A 17898-nucleotide genomic window follows, 5' to 3' on the forward strand; every position below is an offset into this window, starting at 1 on the left:
GTGGTGAATAATCCTTTTAATGTACTGTTGGATCCTATTGGCTAGTATTTTGGTGAGAATTTTTTTTTTAATATTTTATTTATTTGAGAGAGAGAGAATGAGAGATAGAGAGCACAAGAGGGAAGAGGGTCAGAGGGAGAAGCAGACTCCCTGCCGAGCAGGGAGCCCGATGTGGGACTCGATCCTGGGACTCCAGGATCATGACCTGAGCTGAAGGCAGTCGCTTAACCAACTGAGCCACCTAGGCGCCCTTGGTGAGAATTTTTGCATCCATGTTCATCAAGGATATTGGTCTGTAATTCTCCTTTTGGATGGGGTCTTTGTCTGGTTTGGGGATCAAGGTAATTGTGGCCTCATAAAATGAGTTTGGAAGTTTTTCTTCCATTTCTATTTTTTGGAACAGGTTCAGGAGAATAGGTATTAATTCTTCTTTAAATGTTTGGTAGAATTCCCCTGGGAAGCCATCTGGCCCTGGGCTTATTTTGTTGGGAGATTTTTGATGACTGCTTCAATTTCCTTAGTGGTTATAGGTCTGTTCAGGTTTTCTATTTCTTCCTGGTTCAATTTCGGTAGTTGATACATCTCTAGTAATGCATCCATTTCTTCCAGGTTATCTAATTTGATGGCATATAGTTGCTCATAATATGTTCTTATAATTGTTTGTATTTCTTTGGTGTTGGTTGTGATAGGGTGGTTCTATTTTTAACTTACATAATCTCCATAGTGTTTTCCAGAGTGGCTGTACCACTTTGCATTCCCATCAACAATGCAAGAGGGTTCCCCTTTCTCCATATCCCCACCAACACCTGTTGTTCTTTGTGTTGCTGATTTTAGCCCTTCTGACAGGTGTGAGATGATTAGTGATGTTGAATATCTTTTCACATGTCTGTTGGACATCTGTATGTCTTTGGAGAAATGTCTACTCATGTCATCCCTCCATTTTTTTAATTGGGTTATTTGTTTCTTGGGTGTTGAGTTGTGTAAGTTCTTTTTATATTGTGGATACTAACCCTTTATCAGATATGTCATTTGCAAACATCTTCTCCCATTTCCTAGGGTGACTTTTAGGTTTTTTTATTGATAGTTTCTTTTGTTGTGCAGAAGATTTTTATTTTGATATAGTCCCAATAGTTTATTTTTTATTTTCTTTCTCTTGCCTCAGGAGACATATCTAGAAAGAAGTTGCTACAGCCAATGTCTAAGAAGTTACTGCCTGTAAAGAACATCAATTTTTTTTAAAGATTTTATTTATTTGACAGAGAGAGAGCACACAAACGGGGGGAGCAGCAGGCAGAGCGAGAGGGAGAAGCAGTCTCCCTACTGAGGAGGGACCCCAATGTGGGGCCCAATCCCAGGATCCTGGGATCATGACCTGAGCCGAAGGTAGACACTTAACTGACTGAGCCACCCAGGCACCCCAAGACATCTCAATTTTAAGAATATCTAGGCAAAGGGGAAAACATCTTGTGTATACTTCTGGGAAGAGCAGGGCAGTCACAAACATTCTATACTACATGTTCCCTCTTTTCCTTTCTGCATTTTTCGTCCTCCGTCTCCTGCTGCCACACTTCCCTCATCTTTGAATTCCTTCTGCTTTGATGCCACACAGAGAACCTGGGCCTCCTGACATACATCCCAGGACTCTTCACTGTATCTGAATTGTCCCTTGATAGTATAGAATGACAAGGAAATCCACACCATGACTCAAGTAGGATGTTAATGCTTTATGTTTCTTGTCTTATTTAATCCCCCCACCAATCTATGAGATAGGTTATCATTTTACAAAAGAAGAAAAAATACACATAGGGCATAAGCAACTTCCCAAGATTACATTGTAAATAAGTAACTAAGCAGGGACTGGAAACAAGGTCCATGCTCATCTCATTACATCATGTTATCCCCTTAAATTCCCCTCTGTAAAGTTCTTGTCAGTTTGCTATACTGCAACAGAACTCTCATACCTCACACACATACTTCTCTTTTCCCCCCATTCCATGTCTCAAAACTATGTCCTATTCTTTCAAGATCATGCAGAAATGATTAAAAAAATAGCTAATAATAACTTCAAGGTATGGGTCACCTCATACAGCCCAGATCATAGGCGACTCCTGGAAACCAATACTCTAGAGATACAAAATTAGGTACAATAGTAAACTGAGGGAGATATTTTTGGTAGAAATCTTTCAGAGACATTGATGATTCTATGGCTAGAAGCTTGATTGGGTGGGTTAAGTTAGATGCAGGATTTTTTTTTAGTCTTCTAAAAAATGTATTATAACAGCTTTCCTCTCCACTTGGCTACAGCAAATTCTAGGATTACACATGCACACCCACCTCAATCTCCCATCTCCCCCTGTGGAGGTGATAAGATACACATACACATTCTTTTCTTCCCACATTTAACAAATTTTGAAACATAATATGTACAGAAAAGTAGAGAGATCAATATCATGAACATGCTGTACTTACCACACAGCTTTTGTCAAACTTTAATACTTGTCATACTTGTTTCTCATATTTTTTTTAAGAAATAGATATTTCAGATATGTTTGAAGCACCCAGGGTGCCCTTTCCAATTCTATTCCCTACTTCCTTACTCAGAAGTTGCTATTTCTGAAATTATTATTCTGAAATTGTTTTTCATTCCTATGCATTTTTTATATTTTTACCACATACATTCATGTTTACAAACAATATATATTTTAGAGTGCATTTTTAAGCTTCATATAAATAATGTCATGCAGGCTTCTGTAACTTATTTTTTCCCCTCAAAGTTATGTTTCTGAGAGATATCCAAATAAATATGTGTAGCCATGGTTTTTTCATTCATTTTTTATTTCTGAATAGTATTCCTTTATATGAATATATCACAGTTTATTTATTCTCCCATTGATGGACATTTTGTTTGTTTCCAATATTTTATTACAAATCATTCTGTAATGAAAATTTTTTTCATGTCTTCCTGTGCACATGTGTGAGTTTCTCTAGATGTCCAGTTTTGCTAGCCTTAATTTACCTCTTCTTAACTGAGTGACATTAAGCAAATAAATACATGACTCTAAGAAATGGTTTTCAGATGCCTTCAATTTGTAGATGACCTGGCTATCTCCCTTTCAGGAATGCTGCTTTTTTTTATAACTAGAATCATATTTTGAGAGACATTTTCCAGGAAGTCCAGAGTGTTAGGCATTAATTGACTGAAGTGTTATTTAGTGTTTTAATTTACTATTACATTTAATTACTTTAGTAGGGGTAATCCAAAAGGCACAAGATCCATTATATGGATAACCATATAATGTCCAATGTGGGAGAATTAGAATATGTGATCATTGAGAGTTATAAGTCTATGAGAAACAATAAGCATCTTGAAATGCAGGTAGTATAGAAGAAAGGAAGAAAAGGAAGAAGGAAGGAAGGAAGCAAGAAAGGCTGGAGGGAGCTGGGAGAGAGGGAGGGAACAAAGAGGGAAAGAGAGAAGAAAGAGGAAGGAGGGTATTAGGTTGGGCTAGGTTGCGGTAACAAATAGACCTAGTTGTATAATGGCTAAACATAATAGAACTTTATTTCTCTGTCATATAACACTCCAAGATGGTTCCTGGTCAGCAAGAGTTGTAGCTTTGATTTCTGTAGTCACTTTTCAAGGTCCAAGTTTGACTGCTGCTTTACCATTTTTAAAATATGGCCCCCAAAATTGAAATATGCTGGAGACTGAGTGCTGAAGTAGTGCCTAGAACTAGAGATGGGGACAAGAGGAATTTTGTTGGTGCCCAAGTGGTGCCTGATATAAGCCAGCATCCTGCTCTGGATGCTCAGTACCCCTCTACCCGCAGGACACAGTGTCTAGGTCATGGGTGTCCACAAAACAAATCAGGACAATAGAGTCTTCCCCCAGGATTTTTGTAACAAGAACTTGTTTCTCTGATCTTTTTTCCAAAGTGAAATGGATGGAGGACTGCCTCTGTCAGTAGGCATTTTCCCTGCTACATGGAGAAAACTTACCTGCAGAGATGAGAGGCAGACAGAGAGTTCCAGTGATGTCAAGTCTCAGTTCTGTGCCTGAGGTTTTCAGAGCTACCCTAATTCCTATAGCTCCTCCTTTCATTCTTTGACCTACCCCCCATCCACCTAAGAAATCCCCTAATTAAACCATCTCAGCCTAATTTGCATTGGGTTTCTGCCACTTGCAACTGAAATTAATCTGACAATATAGAAATTGATAGGTAAAAGTGGAGCATTGTTTATTATAGGCTTTGAAATCTAGAACCAGATGACTAAGGTGCTTGGTAGAACAGGGAGGATCTCTACCCAATGCCAGACCTCCAAGACTCCCAAGGGTCAGACAATAGCAAACTCTGCAAAATGTAAGATTTCCCTATTTTCAAGCAGAGTCAGAAGGTGTGAGACACAGTGGAAAGTATAGGGCCTTAAAAGGAGCTAGAGAAATGACTGGAAGTCTTTCTCAGCCCCTTCCCAAGCCTCTCTGTTGTCCCTTCTCCCCACAAGCCTGATGCAAAGTGTCAAGCTCCCATCCACTGTAAAGCACCATATACTGAGATACTGCTGAGGAGAGGGGGCAGGTTAACTCTTCAAAACTCTTCTGTCAGCCTGTCCCAAGCGAGAAGACTAAATGAAGCCTTTAAACTGAGGCTTAGGGGTGAGCAGAGCTCTGAGTCCTGTTTCTGAGAGAAAAAAAATTGGGGCCAGGATGGATTCACATTCAAGAATTACATCTCAAGAAGATTTCTGGTATTGGTTTCTGTTTAATGGAATCTCCAGAAAGTGAACCAAAAGGTAACCAAGCCAGATCTTAAAAGAGGCGTATGGCACTCATCCACTGGGCATTGTCTGGGGAAGAGTACAAATGAAAGTCCACATGTTTACATCCATACATTTTTGTTATCAAACTAACAAACTATTCAACAAATTATGTCCTGCACTCTTATTGTAATGAATATACTTTCATAATGGCCTGGAAATTCAGGTTGACCTGTAGAATTCTCAAACTCGTTGAAGTTCCTTTCCAGAATATGGCAGTGTAGGGATGGTCAGACCCTAGAACCCCAACCTGTGACCTGCCCACTTCCATTTTCACATCAGCCCATCCTACGCCAAAAGTAGACCTCCCCATACGAAGGTGGCAACTGCATTGGGTACATCCGAGATCCATCTATACACCGTGACCCCCACAAACAGTGGTCCCAGGAAGAGAGGCCCATGTGGGCCCTGAAAGTGGGCTCCAGATTATTGGGACAGGGAATTCTAAATCCCAAGTGCTTGACGGATGGTCTACAATGAGGAGTGCAGGTTCCAGGTGAGCACATCCAGTTGGCCCTGTAAACTTGTTGCCCAGAGGAGGGACACAGTCGGAAGAGTGCTGGTGGGCTCCAAGGCAGGGTGTATGGACCTTGTCTGGTCTAAGGGTACAGGCCTTATTCCAGCATCTGGGATCCTGGGAGTTGCTCTGGCTCCAGCAGTACTTCTTTGGGTTCAGTGGGCAACCTTAGTGGGTTTTAAATAACATCCCTCTGGTTTGAACCAGTTGGTAGGTCTCTGCCACTTGTAGCTAAAATAATCCTTATTAATAAACTTTCAATGCTGAAGTGTCTCAAGCAAGTGCTCTATAAGCCAATGCTTCCATTTCTTTTTTTTTTTTTAACACTCATTCTTACCATGACTTGTCAAAATGTGCCTTCTTCCTCGAGCACTGTAGTAAACTGTACTCGAGGAAATCATGCATCCAATGGCCTTTCCTACATCCCCAATTAAGTTGGTCTGCTCTACAGTATTTGAGTATACTAAACATTCCCTTCTTTTTGAAGACTCCTCTTTTCTTAACTCTGGGATAACAAACAAACTGATCCTCCTATTTCTCAAACAGTTCCTTGTAAATTGCCTTCTGTAGCTCTCACCTCTAAGTGTAGATGTTCTACAAAGTCCAATCTTCCTCCCTGGGCTGAAAACTACAGTTGACCCTCTGAACAACATGGGGTGTTGACTGCCCCCAGTGCAGTCAAAAATCCATGTAAAACTTTCAACTCTCCTGAAACTTAACTACTAATACCTACTCTTGACCAGAAGCCATAAGTCAACCTGCATGGTTAAAAAATTTGTTGTTCAAGGGTCCACTACACTTCCAATGGAAGCACAATGATGCTCTCTCCTCTCAAAGAACTCATTCATTCTTGTACCTCAAGGTACCACCTCCTTAAAGATGAACCCCTTAAAAATAAAGAAAAAGGTTCTTGTTTTTTTAAGATTTTGTTTATTTATTTGACAGAGAGAGAGAGACAGCAAGAGAGGGAACACAAGCATGGGGAGTGGGAGAGGGAGAAGCAGGCTTCCCGCTGAGCAGGGAGCCTGATGCAGGGCTCCATCCCAGGACCCTGGGATCATGACCTGAGTCGAAGGCAGATGCTTAACGACTGAGCCACCCAGGCGCCCCGAATCCCAAAGTTCTATCTCCATTTTTGACCTTGGTTTCAAGCCAAGCTTTCAGATCTTATATTTGTTTTCAAATTCAGTTAACACACCTAAAACTGCCTTTACTGCCTTTTGTCACTGGGTCTCCTCTGTTTCTGTTGATTTTTGTCAGTTTTGTCTGTGATTCATTTTCCTAGTTCTCAGGTTTCAAACCAGTATTATCTTAGACTCTATTCTCTTTTTCCTGCCACAAAGTCTTGTTAATTCTTTCCTTGCAAGATGTTTCTTATTCAACCTTTGCTTTTTGTCCCCTTTCGAACTGCTCTTCTGCTTCTAGTTCCAGTTCTCCTCTGGCTTATCTTCATTCTTTTACCATAATAATCCTGCTAAAGTAGTACTTTTTGCATGACCTCTTTTTTTTTTTCCTGCTTAATAACTTTCAATGGATTTCTATGGCCTGAGCAAAATTCCAAACTCTTTTGTCCTGACACACCATACTCTGCAAGATGAAGGCTCAATCTCCAGTGTTTTCTCCCACGAGGCTTCAAAATAAACCCTCCATTCCATCTGGGCCCATATTTCCATGGTCCCTGAACACAAATTCCTCCTTCCTGTGTCCCCATCTTCATCCCTTTTCCATTCTCTGATTTGAAGGCAGCACCCCCTCTCCTCCCAGTCCCAGTTCTTCTGTGAAACCCTCTCCCACTTCAGCTCAGTGTTTCTTTCTTCCTCTTCTGGACGCCTGTCCACTCAATTTGTTTGACACATTCATTTATTGTCTTGAATTGTTGCATACATTGGTTCATCAGAGAGTTCCCTTTTAAATCAGATCTTAATCTGTATGAAAACAGAACCCATGTCTCCCAGTTTGGTTTTCTATCCACTCCCCCACCCCGCCACTGTTACCACACACCCAGTGCTAAACACAATAGGTATTTAAGTTTTACTCTACTTCTTTATTCTAAAATAGAAGCCTGTGCTTTATATTTTGTATAGCTGATGTTGTGGATTCTAAAGAAGTGGGTAAAAAATAACTAAGTTCTTATAAAAGTTTCACTTTACCCATTTTACCAATAAATGCTCCCTCTCTGTCACACCATTGTCTTTGCTTTTGAGGAATAGATTATTTTCATTTTTAGGCAATACTATCACATTCCAATAAAAGTTCTATTCACAAATCCCTCTTACCTTCACTCTTTCCTGCATGTACCCTTAGGTCCTAGCAGATCTATTTTTGAAGTTCAAAGAGAAAAGAATCAGCAGACTCAAATGTATATAACAAAAGACTGCATAGTAATATCCTTCTTCTTTTTATTGAAAAGGAATCATTTCTATTCTAGCGCAAACAATGTATATTTTACATCATAAAGCAAGATATAATTTACATATTACATTTCTTATGAGATCTTTATACCCTAAGTGTCATTCCCTTTTTTATTCAATCACCTCTTCTGGTTTGACTTAACCTGCCAAGTATCCTACAAATCAGCATCTTGTTTGGGGAGGGATTGGGGACACAGACAGATAGTTTGCATGTATTCATCTGCATCTGGGTATAATGATGGTGAGGAACAGGGGGTATGCCTTGGAACTTTGTTGGCCTGAGGTCCTCTGTTGAGACCTGGCTTGGAAGCCAAAAGGCTACTCCTCTAAATCATATATCAAACTTCTACTTTAAAAAAAAAATCAACAATAAATGAACAATACTGAGTGCTTGTCTCATGTGTATACTTTTTGATCAGGTGCTCAGATAATAAATGTTTGTGGTGTTGATTCACTAACAATGAAAATTCCTATGGCTGACCAGCGCTGGCTACTCTCTTGCTTCCCAGGCATTGGTGGTAAAACTGCCCGGTTTCACATAGTGTTTGGGTTTTGGGTTCAGGCTTTTCTGTTCACCCCTGAAAACGGATGTCAGGATGAAAGCTTCAAATGACTGTTTCACATGACCTTCTATTCCTTTCTTCCCTCTTCAAAAATTCCCCTTTCCTAGCAGCATCTCGTCATGTATGATTTCTGTTCCTTGCACTATAACCCAAACTCACTTTTAACTATTCTCCCCAAAGTCTAAACTCCAAAAGTTCGCCAATTTCTTGGATCACACTCATTTCACAAAGAATGTTTTCCTCTGTTAGACTACACTGTTCCTTTGAATCTTGAGAGTCCACAGCAGCTAGTGGGACAAAAGAATTAGTCGAGGGACTCCTTAGGAAGCAAGTAATATGTGGTGTTCAGCCAGCCTACATGAAACATCAGTAAGAAATATTTTAATAGTATGCTAAAAGAAGAGGGAAAGAGTGGATGAAAGCAAAATGCATAAGATGGGCTTTCTTCTTGTTATTCAAAGAAATACAGATTCAACATTTAAAATACATTTTCAGATTGGTGGCTGTTTGGCTGAAAAAATACCACCGTTAGTTCAACTTGATAGGCCAACGGGGGAACAAACGTGTGCTGAAAGTGCATCTTAAACTCAATAGTCCATGCCTGTCACTCAGAGTTGGCATATTTGGCCAAAACCAATCTAAAGCTTTTTAATTACTGATAACTAAACTTATTAGAACCAACCTGGTCAGGCTAAAAATATGTCAAAAATATGTCTGTTCTGTGTATCTTAAATTATTCTTTGGTCAAGTGATGTGATTTTTGAGAGGTCTGTAAATATAAACTTATTTCTCATTTCCAAATACAAGGCTATAAGTATTTACAGCAAGGTAGCATTTCCTTGCTAGAAAACAAGGCTTCCAGGTACCATATCCTTCCATTAACATTGTCTACTTTTATAGTCCCTTTCCTCCCATGGCTACAAAGTGCTGCACAAACAGAGAATACAGGAAAGAATGAAGAAGCAAATGAATAGAGCCTCACAACACCCCTGTGAGGTAGGTAAGTATTGTTAAACCCATTTTACAAAAAGGTAAACTGAGGCACAGCATGGTGGTGTGGTTTGGTCTAGTCCACCTGACAAGTTATAAAAGCATAGCTGAAGATGAAAAGGAAGAAACAAAGACAGGTCAGTCCCGGCTCACAGCCCTAGGCACTAAGTTTTATTTCAAAATATTAGTAAAAGACTAGCCCACAGTTGCCTTTTAAATTTTTGGAATTTAGACAAGACTTTAAGGATTCCATTTAAACACGTCTTTCAGATTCCTGTTGAGTGGAGAAGGGCCAGATGATGACATAGCTTTCACTCCTCTAAATGTAATTCCCATGATATTAGGATATATTCCCATTCCACCAGAGCTCAGTCTCCAAACTCAAGAACATTTTTATAGCCTCAAATAGGTTCTAATTTATTTAAAGCCCAAATGTGAAAATGAGACCTGTTCTTAAACAGATGCTCTATCAATCGCTCTGTGGCCTTAATGAGAATTTTATGTCGAGAAAGAAAAGAAAAAGATCCTTAAAAACATCTCATCACTGTAGAGATTAAGGACAGTGGTGATGGTGTGAAATTGTTTTTTTGTAGTGTTTGAGAAACTGCAAACTCAAGCTTGCAAGAATATTTTATATATATATATATATAAAATATATAAATATATACAGTATATATATAAGTGTGCATCTGACTATTCTTAAGGCACTAAAGAGATATTGGCCATGCCTTTCACAACTCAGTCTTTGTTTTCCTAAAGAAATGTCTCTCCCTCTCTCAAGTGTCAAGCCCGTGACAGCAAATCATTCAAAAACAACAAATATCTTTAACTTAAGATGGCTGATTGCTTGGATGAGGGTGAGGGATGGTGGTGATGGTGATATTATCATCTACAGCTTAGAGCTTAAATCTATAGCTTATATGGAGAGCTTAGATCTACAGCTTAGAGCTTAGAATTAGCCAGACACGGCCAATCACATTGGATCAGACAAGCCAGTGACCAGATGTTGTACGTAATTGCTTTCTTAACAGTAGCTGATGGAAAAACCTTACCATGACTGACAGACATGGAGACAATGAGACAGGAAATCATATCTGGCACAGATTCTTCAGAAAGACTTCGGCTTTTCAGAAGTTCCTAGAGTTTTTATACAGAGAACTGGGAAGAAGGATAGGGCAAGGCACTGAGGTTCAAACAGGTCACTGAAGAGACGCTAGACAATGATTCTGACTATATATATGGTTTCTTTGGCTGCTGTAGGGTTATTTTTTTTTTTTTTTGTAAACCCATATGATCATGGGAGTGGGTGGGCTGAACCTAACTGAAGAAGCTTGGAGTATATTAAAGCAAAGCGCATGAGTAGAAGGAAAAACAAAATTAACACACGCAGAAACAAGTGGTGGTGGTATCTCAGAGGGAGGAGAAACATTGGTTAACTAATTTTCATTTTGCTCCTCTCCTGCTTTTCTCTGCCATGGTCCCAATATTTTAGTTCAGGTTTTTTGTTTGTTTGTTTGTTTGTTTGTTTTTATTTATTTTTTCCAGCAGATGAAGAAATGACAGAGCAGGATAGGTGTCTTATGGTTTTTGATTTCTTCTTAGGCCTGTTTAATTATTTTTTTTTTCCTCAGTTGACTGTTGGCACCTGGTTCCTCTGTAAACTATATTCCTTGGCCTTCAGTCTCAGGTTGGCAATGCTGTTGGCCATGTTGATGCCCTGTGCAGGGCTATTGTTGGCACATGTGGCAGAGTAAGTAGCCATGGCGCTGTAGGGACAAAGGAGAGAGTGGGGAGAATAACAGACATTAGTTTCACAAAGCTGCAAGTCTGTGCCCCAGATGGATGCACCTCTCAGCACGGGAAAGGCGGGGCCAGGTGGGTTGGATGGATGACCTCTGAGGTCCCTTTCAGCCCCAGGTTTCCACTGGTCTATGTCACTTGGAAAAGGATGGCAGTGTTCAGAAGGGCAGGGGAAAAGCAGGGGAGAGTGGAATAAGGCAGGGAGAGGTATTTGCCGTGTTGGACACGATGAGTGACAATTTATCTCTGGGGTGAGAGGAGAAAGCTGCTTATGTTGAATAGAAGGATATTTCATCGGCCGACCTACTGAAACAGTATTTAATCCCTCTTCCTGCCTCCATCACCAGCCTGTGGGAGCAGCGAGCAAGAGAAGCAGTCATTTGAAAAGGAAAGGGCATTTTGCCCTCTTCACTTTAAGTAGCTGAATTTAAGTCTAACACATTTTAGGTCATCAGTGGATACCATGCTAAATAGTGTACTTGAGAACTGGGTGAGCAACCCATTCTTGATTCAATGGTTGGTAGCACTAAGTATTGCCAAATCTGGAGCTTCCTATCCCGACTGGCCTTGATTTTATAGCTTCTTCTCAAAAGGACTTGAGTAGCTCAGGATGCCTTTTGGGTCAGTTATTTGGGAAATGTTTAAATCCCCTAGATAAGCAAAGACTCCAGCCAGTTTCAGGATTCCTGACCTCAGAGGTAACTGTTTCTCTTTGTCCTTATTCCTGAGAAAAACCTGAAGTTGATTCTTATTGTCAGAGAGCGTAATTAAGACCTAGAAATGCAGCTGGACAGAAATGTGCATTTGGTGGTTTTCTGTTAATCAAATCCATGAATATCTTTTAAGGGAAAAAGTAGTGGTCTCTTAGACTTGGAGGCAAGTTATTCATTACTGTCTACTAAACAGTTAAAAGGGAACTCATTTTAATTAAATGAAAATGTTTCTAGTTGTTTCTAAGATTAGCAAAATCCCTTTCAACTGAGGCCTGAAATGAGATAGACTTATAAATGGAATGACATATGCTCCGCTCTTGCCCTGCATTCCAGTGCAATTTTACCAGCCACACAGGAGTTTGTGGTTCTGGGGATCAAGTGACAGACTAGAAAGACAAAAAACTAAAGCTACTCTACAGATAGAGAGACTGGGTCATGAATCCTTATTTGGGAGACCATATAGTCGAGACTTACAGTCAAGACTCACAATGGCCTATTTCAGCTCACTTACTAGCAATTAACCCAGGAAAATTAGGTTAATGAAATATAATTAGTCCCAGATCACTAGGTCTCTCCAGAAATACACATCCTTAATTTAAAATCCTTATAGCACTGGTGTGTGTGTGTGTGTGTGTGTGTGTGTGTGTGTGTGTGTGTGTCTTAAGGCAGAGGGAGGAAGACTCAGTAGGGTTCCAAAAGAATCCTACATTCTTCCATTTCATTTTTGCCTGCTTCACTCTTACCCATTTCCGAGTAGATGCTCTTAACCATCTACGCAAAGTTAGGTTCTTCTGGAGCACCCTGTAATTTCCCTTTTTGCACTTATTTCAATTCTTCAACTATAAGCTCATAGATCAGATACCACATCTGACCTCATTCACCACTATATCCCCAGGTAGAGCTAACATCATATCTGGCACATATCTGACACTCAAGAAAGCTTTTAATGAATAGATAACTGAGAAATATCTAGTATGATTAAATGAATTCCTGCTCAGTGTCAATGATCTCTGTCATCCTGTTGTGAGTAATGATTTTTAAAAATATTTTACCAGGGGCACCTGGGTGGCTCATCAGTTAAGTGTCTGCCTTCGGCTCAGGTCATGACCTCAGAGTCCTGACTCAGGTCATGATCCCAGGATCTTGGGATCGAGCCCCATGTCGGGTTCCCTGCTCAGCAGGGAGTCTGCTTCTCCCTCTGCCCCTCCCCCCACTTGAGCTCTCTCTCTCTCATCACTCTTTCTCTCAAATAAGTAAATAAAATCTCTAAAAAATGTTTTACCAATATGTTTTTATCTTTAGGAATCAGTCCTTCCTATTAATTTTGCTCTCTTAATAGAATGAGCAAAATTGAAGGGACAGGACAAAAGCAGGGGCTGATGACTACATATTCTTGATCCATCAAAAATATCTTTTAATAGTAAAAAATGAACAAATATTAGTACAGGTTAGATTTATACAACAGACTATCACTTTTACCACTGTCTACCAAAAGGGCAGAAAGAGTCCCCAGTTAAGATAGGTTTCAATTAGGAGTGAGATAAATGATCAGAACAACCCAGGGACAAGTTTTTTTGTTTGTTTGTTTTGTTTTTAGTTATATATGAAAAATTTTCATTTATTTTCAAAACCCACATACATATCCTCATTTAATTTCTGTATGAATTACTTGCTTCCATTCAAGACACTACCAGAAATATATGCAAACCTGTAAATCCTACACTTAAGAAATTGCTAGGATATACTGAGACCTAAGGATTCAATGAAATCAAAGATGTAAGTAGTTAAGAAAAGAGACAATTGGGTTTGGGAAATATTCCTAAGTTATAGATCATGAAATGAATCAAATCAGCCTTTCTCAACCAGGTTTCCGTGAAAGAATTAAATCCTGAAGATGGTACATAGTACCATTTAAAGTGCATAAGAGAGAAGCTGAAATGGTGAGTTATCTGTATTATTTGTTAAACACTGAGAATAAAATTGGATGGCTTCTGGAAACAGAAGGCTAAAACTTTATGAGAGAGCATAAAGAAAAAATTCTCTGATGGTAAATTGTAGATTGTCATGGAGTATTGTTCTTTCAGGTACTTGATCTAATTTTCTAAGGGATCCATTTTCCAGCCTTTGAGGGTCTAGGCAAGCAAAGTCCTAGTTAATAGAGATTCTCTCCTTTTTTGATGATCAAAGGTGTAGTCCGTTTTCCATAGTAGACAAAGGGGACTTGAACCTTTTGGGATTATTTTTGTTTACTGAAGACGTTATCACTGTTTTCTAAAAATGTCTAGTATAGCTGTGACTTCAATATTATCTATTTTACAGCCACTCGTGCTATAGTTGCTTCATAGTTTACAAACTTCATCTGATATTCTAATCTTAAGACTTCATATGGTAGCACATCTCTTGGAAATACTGAGATATTCTCTCTAATGCAGGCCAGAAAATAATCTGTTTTCCATCTTCAAAACCAAATCATACAAATTAGAGTTATACATTGCACAGGAAATTGGGTTTTCACTAGGACACTTTCCCTTAAATGGAAGCCTCAGTTTCTAGAGTCAAGAAAGTACCCTTGTCCAATTGTACTGTGGTGTCGTTATAAGGACACCACTGCATTAGTGACACTGAGACAATGCCTCGTAGGTAGCCCTCAAGTTAGTGGGGCATGAAGATTAAAAAAGCAGCTGATATTAATGAATGAATTTTGCAATTCCCTAGGAGCTTAATTTGCCCTTGATAAATGTTTAGGAAAGTTATGAACTTTCAAAAATGGATCCAACTTACTCCAGCGCATTGTGTAGCTCTAAGAAGTAGGATAAAAGAACAGAGCCAGTCTTACTTCATAGCCTCTTAACCAATGTTTAGAATATATAACCCTGCAAGTAGAGACCATAGTGATATTTTGTGTACATACTAAAGAATTGCAAGTCTAGTTTCTCAACTTGCACTAAAAGAGCCATAGAGGAATGCAGTGGGCAGTCTGTTGACATACCAGGGACAAGCAAGACTTGTGACAGGTCAGAGAAGACAGAATTAATGAGTGGGTACTCTAGAGCAGCTTAGACATGCTTTAAAAACAGCATGAAAAGTAAGTTGGAGAGGACTCACTTCCCAAAGTGACAACAGATGCAAGAGAGCCTTGACTGGCTGCCAATGTGAAAGATTTTTTGTGACCACCTGTTTTCCATGCCACCAAAACTTATAAAGGTCTATGTTAGGAAAAGAGAGAGAACCTTGAAACGTTTTCTCACAAGACAAAACCAAGGAGGGTTAATTAGCTGTTTTCAACCAATTTTATAGGACCATTCAAAATGTAAAATGACCACTCATTCTTACACAGGATCAAGCTTCCCCAGATCAGAAAGTGAGACAGAAACTAAGTGATTTGTATTGATTAAGCGCATGATAACGCCAAAAGCCTACTTACCAACACTAAGAGATCCTGCCCATTGGTCCTGCCTTCTAAGAACCACCTGCTCCTCTAATAGGACACAGACACGAGCTGAGTACAGGGACCGGATTTATAGGATTTGGTGAAAGCATCATTTCTCTCGAGTTTTTAAGCATGTTAGTTCTTTGTGTCTGTGACTGAGAAACTGCATTGCCAAATAAAGTGCATTGAGGAACTGGAGATGAAAAAGAAATGCTTGTATTCCCATCTGTTGATTCAGCAGCTCTGCACTGGGACTTGTACAGAGCTGACAAATTTAAGTAAGCTTGAAATTTTTCCATCTCCTTATTTGGAGATTCCTAACAGATGGAGCTCAGCCACAGACAGCAGAATGCTAACCACGGCAGGGTTCGAGTTCCATTTGCACTGGGGACAAATCATTTTTGATCATTTCAACCTTCCCCGAAAGGTTGTCGGGAGGAGGAACGTGTTCAGATGACTGCCAAACACCAAGGAAGCATGAAAAATTCTATATACGGTATGATTCTAAAGCCAGGAAACTTATGGGCATCTGCCCCTCTGCTTTTGAATCTCCCGTGGTGTACGCCCCACAAATCACCAAACAATTGAGGAGCGCTGGGGGAAAAATAATGCCTGCCTCAGTTTTCAGCTCTAACTTTGTTTTCTCTTTGGCCCTCTTGGACAAATGATGACAAGCTGTTGAAAATTTCCCCCCAAAGACAAATCTGTCAGCCCGAGAAGTCTGTGTGTCAACCTGAGATCCTAAGGTTTCACCAGCTCGGGATTTTTCCAAAAGCTGTAGAGCGTGAGGCTTTTGTGACTCTGTCTGTGATGTGTGGAGGTTGGAAACCATCTTTCTGCTTGTGCGTTTGTCAGTGCGGGAAGAGAGGTATACCTGCTTCATCTAAGACAACTCCATACCAGCTTTCCTATGGAAATTTACTTCTAAAGAGAGACCCCATAAATCCTTTTGGAAGTGATCTTTTGTGATTTAAGTAAGCATTTCTAACTTGTTTCTGAAATTCAGAAGTTGATTTTTTAAACACGTATTTAGCTCTTAAAGCAGATCCAACTTGGACCATATTTCCCGCGTGAGCCTTCAGTTTGCACTGCTCTTTCAGTGATCCTCTGCCATATTCAAATTTTCTTTCTACAAATGTTTTTATACATGGAGCCTTGTATCTTTCTCTTGTCTCAAGGACTTTTGTGTCTCTTTTTTGAAATGCACACGGACTACCTGGAATCAAGTGCCCCTGTGAACTATGTAGTAGGGAAACATTGCTAGCTGACCTTAGATGCAAGGCTACATAAGAGCCTGATGATCCAACTGGCCTGGGGAGCCGCAGGTGTCAGGACAAGCACACAGTTCTCCCGACCCTTGCCCCATATCCTACGGTCACCGAATACTAAGTGTCAGTAGCATCAGCATCACAGGCAAGCAAGTTAGAGATGCAGACCCTGAGTCCTGCTCCAGACTTACAGAATGAGTCTGCATTGCAGCCTGATCCCAGGTGATTCACATGCTCAGTAGTCTTCGAGGAGCCCTGCTCTAGGCTATCCTACTAACCCTTAACTTTATGGACACATATGCCTGTAGCTCTGGTTTCCCACAGTATTCCCCACTTGAGGACTTCACTAGCGGCATTGCTAAAACTGCAAGACCCACTTTCTTGAACACACTTCATTCCCACTTAAACCCTACCCCCAGCAGCCACCCTCTTCCCCCTCTGACAAGTTACCTTTTCAGTGTCTTCCGTTAGAATCCGTTATGAAGCCCCTCGTGTAAACAACATCTTGGGAGGGACGAGGATCTATTTTTGAAAGTGTGAAAGGGAGAAATGAGCCAAATGCGTTCAGCGGATGTCAGGCAGCACCGTGACCACGATCAAATGGGGGAGGAGGAGAAGGATGGGGGGGTAGCCGTGGACAGGGACGGCTGGCCGCTCTCTTGCCTGTCACTAGTTTTCTTTGAAGCCCAGTCCTCCCTCTGGAATTGGCACTGCAGACCCAGGTCATTCTCTAGCTCCCATAGGAAAGGATGTCTCTGGGGAGAGGCTTCTTGACTACTTAAAATCTAGAATAACAGTTAAAAGTCTGGGATTTGTTTGATCACTGCTCCCCAAGAGGCAAAGCACCACAATATTTGTTAGTCTTAATACCTCTGGTGCTGTGCGCACCCTCCTTTGCCTACGGAAAACAGTTCTGAGCTAAGCAGTGGGCAAATGTGCCAAAACAAGCTTCCCTCCACTGGCTATGGGTAGATAAAGACGACACCTGCCAGGACAGTATTGTCTATGTTAGAGAACTCTTTGCGCCTCCTGGTGACTCAGTTGCCTGCCTGACATCATCATCTATAACATGCTCAAGGGAACGGACGGGGCCATGTCGTGCTATAAATAGGGTGAACCATATGTCTCCTGTGACGCCTGTTGTTCTGGTGTCATTATTAATAGCACTCCCCTTTCACTCTCAAAAGTGTCCCAGCTTGGACGATAAATTATACAGCCACCACTCCGGATATAAAAGACACCCAGAAAAAAATGTGTTGGCTATATTCCATCCCATAATTCTGACCACATGCAAACAGTTGCTTTGAGTCTTGGTTTCCTCCTCTCCTCTTTCAGGGGAGAATTGTGGAAGTCAACAAAGTATCCTCTCTGGCAAAACTGTCTGCTCACTG

The 17898-nt window shown here is 40.4% G+C and overlaps 1 protein-coding gene across 2 annotated transcripts in view; it reads right to left on the reverse strand.

Annotated features, from left to right (window-relative positions):
• Window positions 1-7696: 7696 nt before the first annotated feature.
• The window catches only part of PRRX1 (paired related homeobox 1), a 74106-nt gene continuing 63904 nt past the window's right edge, over window positions 7697-17898 (reverse strand). Inside the window, exons 4-5 of one of the 2 annotated variants that reach the window (XM_027613334.2) lie at window positions 16958-17029; window positions 7697-11062 (exon numbers count right to left, since the gene is read on the reverse strand). In XM_027613334.2, coding sequence (XP_027469135.1) covers window positions 16975-17029 — 55 coding nt within the window. In that variant the 3' untranslated portion in view covers window positions 7697-11062; window positions 16958-16974. The remainder of the gene's footprint in view (window positions 11063-16957; window positions 17030-17898) is intronic. The other variant, XM_027613333.2, reaches the window with a different exon arrangement.

This window comes from Zalophus californianus, chromosome 10 (genome assembly GCF_009762305.2).
Source record: "Zalophus californianus isolate mZalCal1 chromosome 10, mZalCal1.pri.v2, whole genome shotgun sequence".
Taxonomy (NCBI): domain Eukaryota; kingdom Metazoa; phylum Chordata; class Mammalia; order Carnivora; family Otariidae; genus Zalophus; species Zalophus californianus.